General features: G+C 50.0%; 1 protein-coding gene across 1 annotated transcript; it reads right to left on the reverse strand.

Moving 5' to 3' along the window:
- Positions 1-1,472: 1,472 nt before the first annotated feature.
- Positions 1,473-5,494, reverse strand: CYTL1 (cytokine like 1). Its single transcript, XM_045771468.2, has 4 exons — positions 5,337-5,494; positions 3,502-3,546; positions 3,239-3,367; positions 1,473-2,154 (listed from the first exon to the last, which is right to left on the reverse strand). The coding sequence occupies exons 1-4, from the start codon at positions 5,484-5,486 to the stop codon at positions 2,071-2,073; spliced, it is 408 nt and encodes a 135-aa protein (XP_045627424.2). The 5' UTR covers positions 5,487-5,494; the 3' UTR covers positions 1,473-2,070.
- Between the last annotated feature and the right edge of the window lie 1,414 nt (positions 5,495-6,908).

Genomic DNA, 6,908 nt, shown 5'->3' on the forward strand with positions numbered 1-6,908 from the left:
TTTGTAGAATATTTACCACAATCCAGTTAATTAACATATCTGTCACCCCACAGAGTTACTGTGTGTGTGTGTGTGTGTGTGTGTGTGTGTGTGTGTGTGCGTGTAGTGAGGACATTTAAGTTCTACTCTTAGCAAGTTTCAAGTATATGATACAGTATTATTAACTAGAGTCACCATTAGATCCCTAGAGATTATTCATCTTATAATTGAAGTCTTGTACCCCTTGACCGGCATCTGTCCATCTCCCCCAGCACCCCAGTGCCTGGTAACCACCATTCTACTCTCGCTGTCTGTGGAATTCAACCTTTCCTCCCACACCCCAAAGTTCACATATAAGTGAGATCACACAGTATTTCACTTTCTCTGTCTGGCTAATTTCACGTAGCATGATGCCTTCAAGGTTTATCTGTGTTGTTGCAGATGGAAAGATTTCCTTCTTTCTCATGGCTGAATCATATTTCATTGTGTGTGTATATGTACATATCCATACCCATATGTGTTGCGTACATACATACATACACATGTCACATTTTTTAGGCATTTATCCATGCATGTACTCTCAGGTTGTTTTCATATCTTGGCTTTTGTGAATACACTGTAATGAACATGGTGGTACTGGTATCTCTTCAAGACACTGATTTTGTTTCTTTCAGCTATATATCCTGAGACTGCTGGCTCCTCTGGTAGGTCTATTTTTAATTTTTTGAGGAATCTCCATACTGTTTTCCATAATGGCTCTACCAATTTACACTCCCCCCAGCAGTGGACAAGGGCTCCCTTTTCCCTGCACCCTTGCCAACACTTACCTGTTGTCTTTTTGATAAAAGCCACCCTTGTAGGTATGAGGTGATGTCTCGTTGTGCTTTTGAGTTGAATTTCCCTGATGGCTAGTGATATTTTCAGGTACCTTTTGGCCATTTTTATGTCTTCTTTGGAAAACTGTCTACTCAGGTCCTTTGTCCATTTTTTTCTTCTTATCGATATGATTGTCTTTATTTTTTTATAATGATTTTTTAAATTGGATTACTTGTTTGCCTTTACTTATTTATTTTTTGCTATTGAGTTACAGAGGTTCCTTATGCACTTTGACTATTAACCCCTTATCAGACATATGGTTTGCAAATATCTCGCCGCATCCCATAATTGCCTTTCATTTCGCTGACGGTTTCCTCATGTGTTTATTTTCCTTTTGTTGCTTGTGCAGCGACCAAAGACTCAGCGACCTGGTGTTTGTGGGAAGTGCCCGGCACCGCACGGCCCGTGGGTATGACACAAGGTGCAGCCTGCCCCCAAGTATACGTGAGAGCATCTCCCAACGCTTTAAGGGCGGACATTCATGCAGGTGGATTGAAACAGACTCAGAAACACCTGTGTCTCCCTCAGAAAGAGGGAGAAGGATGCATCTTGCCAAGAGCAGCGACTTTTAGAGCGAGCATGAAATCAACGCTCTCATATTCCGCCTGGACAAATACAGCACGGCACGTGTTTCTCACCGTGGAGATGGCCTTTATTGGACTTTCATCACCTTTCAGTGAAAGAGTGGTTCCCACCAGCACTACATAATGATGAACCTTGCAAATGCACTTTATCTGGCAGTGAAATTTCTTTAACAATGAAAATTTACTGTAAGGAAAGTTTGTGGTGGGAGAGGCTATGAAAGAGAAGCTCTGACTATATGTAAGCAGACTCCTGTAGAGAAAGACAAGTGTTACCAGTTCTCCATTAAAGCACTAATACAAACCTACTGTTTTGCTTGTTCTCAAACTAGACGTTCGTACAAGGGACGTGGGTGTGGCCTTTTGTTCTCGGGGATCCAATAAACATCCTTGTGTATCTAACCATCCTGGCAGGACAAAACCAGGGGGAAATGAGAGCAAAGCTTCTAACTGTCTTCAAGGTAGGTTCTGGGAGAGGAGCCCAAGACCTGTTCGCCAGAAGATGGAGAGACGTGACAGCTTCTGGTGCTGTAGGAACAGAGAGGCGTCGTGGGGGGCATGGCTTTCTCCCACTGTGTCTGGGCAGCTGATGTAAATGTCGTCCCCCTGCGCTCTCTCTCTGGGCTGGACTGTCTTATCTCTGACCGTCTGGCAGGACCGTGGTCACCGGGATTGGGTATTCCAACGCATTGCAGTCATCCGAGAGGAACACCAAATCCTGAAAAAGATATGCAGTAAGCAAGAATGTCACTGAAAGTGTCCCTGTAGCCCTGCACAACTGGTTATCTTCAAAGACTGTTCAGCTCTTTCCTTTTGTGTGAAAACTTCCCATCCCTCACTCCCCCAAGGAGAACTGGCCACGTCTTCACATTCCCATAGAATGTGATATAATACTGCATTATAAATATAAATAATACTGTATTATAATGATATCTTCTTCCTGTCTTCCCTCCGCAGACCAAGGGGAGAGGGGAATGAGGAGGGCAATGGGTGTGGGGAGGAAATCCGTAAGAAACCTTCGATGCATGAACAAATAAATTAAACTCGATTGCTAATTATTTATCCTGATGACGTACTCTGGGCCAGGCCTGGTGCTAGGAATTCTATGTGTGGTCACTCTGCTAGGGCTCTTAGGATCAAGGGACTTACTGCAGCCCCACCCCCCCAACATGGTCAGGGTGTACTTCTTATTATCTTCCCAGTGATGGTGTGAGGTGGGCATAATTATGTCTCCAGTTCACAAATGAGGGAACTGTGGCTCAGAGAGGTGACGGATTGCTCCCATCTGGGAAGCAGGAAGACAGACGGGAGCTCAGGTCTCTCTGATGCTGAAGACTGTGCCCCTGGGATCCCATGACTGCTCTCTTCAGTAGCGCTGATTTTCTGCATTTGTCTGTCTCCTTTCCCTCTTCTACCAGAAGCCTCCTATCACAGAGCATCTGAAGCCCCTCTTCTAGAAAGTCTCCTCTGATCCCGGTGCTCTGGAGCTCCCTGAATTCATAGCCCTCTCCCCCCAACCCCTACCCCATTTGGCTCCTGGCAGAGTCTGTCTTTCATGGTTAGCATGTGGTCCTGGGTGTTGTCCCCACACCAGGGTGAGCTCATGGAAGGGAGGGCCTTGTCCCGAGTGCCTATCACTTATCAAGGGTGACAGTGGTTGAAGAAGGGCTTAGCGAACTGGAAGCACCCTAACATTTCTCTTCTTCCTCCTCATCTCCCCCGCCCCAGCCCTCCTCTTCTAAAAGCCCTGAGCATCTTGGCTGATAATAAGCAGAAAAGGTGTCTTCAGCAGTGTCGCTTACTCTCCTGCAGAATGAATTCATGATGGTGTACAGTTTCCGCACTTTGTCCTTCAAGGCATCCACCTGAGACACCTTCCAGCACTGGGGCGATGCCACGAAGTCCCGCAGCCTGGACAGCACACAGTAGTTCTGAGAGTGGACAGCAGGGAGGGCGTCAGGGGGGCAGTCAGTAGCCAGAGGGACGGGAGTTGGGGGCTCCTGCATCCTTCTGCACGGGGTCTCTCCCCACCCCCCTGCCTCCCCCGACAGGAAGACCCTCTTACGTGTATATCCAGGTAGAGTGTGGGCAGGTATCTCACACACGGCTCCTGCGGAAGGGAAGACGGGTCATGATGATGCCCATAGGGATATACTCGCAGGTGGTCACGGAAGGCTCTCGGCCACCCTCCAATAACCAGACAGCCCCAGGCCTTCCTTGATCTGATCTGCTTACACACACACACACACACACACACACACACGTATGGATTTGAATCCCTATGCCTACTGGGAAAGCTGAAATACTCTCCCCCAGAATGTTAGAGCAGCAGTTACCTCTAGGTGGTAGGATGGCAAATAATATTTATTTCTTCTTTGTTTTTTGTGTATTTTCCAACTATAAAGTACGGTGGTCTCCCCGTTATACGTGGGGGATATAGTCCAGGGCCCCAGTGGATGCACGAAACCATGAATCGTACTGAACCCTATATATAGTATGTTTGTTCCTATACGTACGTACAAACCTAGGTAAAGTCTAATTTATAAATCAGGCACAGTAAGAGATTAACAACAAGTACTACTAATAAAATAGAACAATTATGACAACATACTATCATAAAAGTGATGTGAATGTGATGTCTCTCTCACAATCTCTTCCTGTACTGTACTTGCCCTTCCTGTGATGATGGAAGAGGATGAAGTGCCCACGTGATGACATGAATGACGTAGGCATGTGACGTAGGCTTAGGCTACCACTGACCTTCTGACCATACGTCAGAAGGGGGCTCATCTGCTTCCGGGTCGCTGTGGACCGCGGGTCACTGAAACCACGGATATGGGGGCGGCCCACTACGTATGTCTTTTATAATAGGGAAAACATACACATTATTTAAGTTTTAAAAGAAAATAAAAGGTGTTAAGATACCATAACCCCACATCTGAGAAACTTTACATCTTGTTTGAAGTGTTTACAAGGGGTGAAGAGACACTTTCAGACACCTTTAAATTCTATCAGAGCTTCTTTTTATGGAGGAAAGGGGCAGAGGGAGAGAAAGAGTCTTAAGCAGACTCCCAGCTGTGCTCAGAGTCCGATGCTGGGCTCGATCTCACGACCCTGAGGTCATGACCTGAGCTGAAATCAAGAGTTGAACGCTCAACTGACTGAGCCCCCCCGCCAGGAGCCCCAAATTTTATTCAAGCTTTTAATAAAGTTTAATTTGTTTGTTTCTATACTGGACAAGCAGCCAAGGGGCCTGGGTTCTAGTTCCGGGCAGCCCCTCTGGAACCTGCCCCCACCCCCCACCCCCCAGCCCTGGGTCTGCCTGGGGTGTCCCCTGCCCAGCACTGTGCCTGCTGTGTCTCATTCACACCTTCACCCTCGAGGTGCCCGAAGCCGGTGGTGGGCGCTGTACCAGCCCTTTCATAGCCCAGCACACTGAGATTCAGGGGCTGAGCTGTTGGCCCAGGGTAATGAGCAGTAAAGGGTGGGCACGTCCTGGGGTTCCCCCCCCCCCGCCCCCCACCGTGCACTCACTCACAATAACCAGGGTCCTGAAGAGAATAACCTTAATTCTGTGCTCCTCCTTAACTCCAGAGTTCCAGCCTCCTTGGGGAGGTTTTTTCTTTCTTTTACATTTTACAACAGATCCTCTGGCTGTTGCTGGCAAGTTACCAACAAAGACAAGGCATTGTGATGTCTCTGATAGATTTCCCTTGTATTTAAAAAAAGATGCAAACCACTGTCATTGTACTTAGTAGGATGGGAATAAAAGGCAAACCCTTGGCCAGAAAAGAAAAATAGTGTTTTGTTCTTTTTTTTCCTGGTCCACAGGCAAGTTTTGGAGAACGGGGTCTGCATTGAACCTCCTGGTGCGCGGAGGGCAGGCGGGAGGGGACTCACCGAGGGGTCCGTGGCCTGCAGGCTCTGGAAGTCACCAGCCACCTCCCGGCTCAGGGTCAGCATCCTGGAGTAGCAGGTCGGGGGAGCCGGCTGTGCGGAGGGGGGCCCGGCCAGGAGCAGCAGCAGCAGGGGGAGCAGCCCGGGCGTCATGGCGCAAAGGCAGCCTCACTGCGTCCTGCGGCTGGCGGGCGCCCCTTTAAGCAGCAGCCTGGGGGTGGTCCTCCAAGCCGCCTCCTCCGCTTCCTGTGGGGCCCAGCCAAGGCCATCTAGCACGTCCACCTGGCCCTGGACACTGGATCCTTTCAGACCTGAAGCCCCCCCTTGTAAGAGGAGGGGCTGCCTGGGGGCATGTGGGACACCTGGAAGGGACGCATGGGCCCTTCCTCTCCCGCACTTCCAATAGAAGTTTCTCTCCGGGCAGGGGCTTTCCAGAAATGGAAGATCCGGGTGGTGAGGGGGCGGGGGATGAGAGGAAGACAAGGATGGATGAGAGGTAGGTAGTCAGGCTCTGCAGTTAGAAAGAATGGGGACCCTGTCGTAAAGCAGAGCAGAAGTGGGGGAGGGAAAGGGGCTGGAAGTGACGGACTGAGCACCAGGCATCCAGGGCTTAGGGTCAGGCAGCCTGGTGTCAGCGTCCACCCACCACTGGCCACCCAGCAGCAGCTTGGGCAGTCATTTTCCCTTTGAGCAGCTGTGTCTCTGCATCTGGAAGCTGGGCTTATGCTGCGGCTGGAGGGGGGGGGGCACGTGTGAACACCCCCCAAGCTACACTTCCAGCCCCGGGCACAGGCCCCAGTACAGAGCAGACCCTCCCGAAGGTTGGTTTTCTAAATGCGCAGCTCGTTTAGTGACTAGGGTCTGCAGGCGGCACTCCTGTATGGACGACCCGTTAAAAGATGAGCCCTCTCCTTAGAAGCTCAGTGCAGGGATGATTGCCCACTTCCGGTGATGCCGATGATTGCCCACTTCCGGTGATGCCGATGGGCAGGTTTCTCGACTCATTCCTCTCTCATTACATGTGCAATAGAGGTGATAAGAGCACCGTGCTCAGGCACTGTGGTCAGGAATAAAAGATGCCGAGCTAATGTCGGAGGCTCCACTCCCACAAGTGTCCCTGTGAGGCAGCTACCCCAGAAAACAGTCCCACTTTCCAGGTGGGAAAATGGAGGCTCAGACAGTTTCAGCAGCTTGTCCAAGGTCACAAAGCTGGAGGTGACAGGTCCTGGTAGGACTTTGTGCCCCGTCCTCCTCCATCCTTCCATCCCCCTATGAGGAGCGAGACCCTCACGGTCAGAGAAGAGTTGGGGTCCTAGGAACCAGCAAGGACAAGGAGGCGTCAGAGAGAGAAAGAGCGTCACTTGGCACCCCTTCTGTGACAATCATCCCAGCTGTTGTCACACACTCCGTGAGCCCCACAAGAAGTGCTTCGGGTGAGCGGGGTTATTCCCATTTCCCAGACGACAAAGCGGAAGGTCTCAAGAGACATGAAACTGGTCGCCGTCACAAGGCGAATGAGGAACAGAAATCTGGGCCTGTGTCTGTCTGTCTGTCTGTCTGTCTGTCTGTCTCCAA

Source organism: Ursus americanus, chromosome 8, assembly GCF_024610735.1.
Source record: "Ursus americanus isolate L20-20 chromosome 8, mUrsAme1.1.p, whole genome shotgun sequence".
Taxonomy (NCBI): Eukaryota; Metazoa; Chordata; class Mammalia; order Carnivora; family Ursidae; genus Ursus; species Ursus americanus.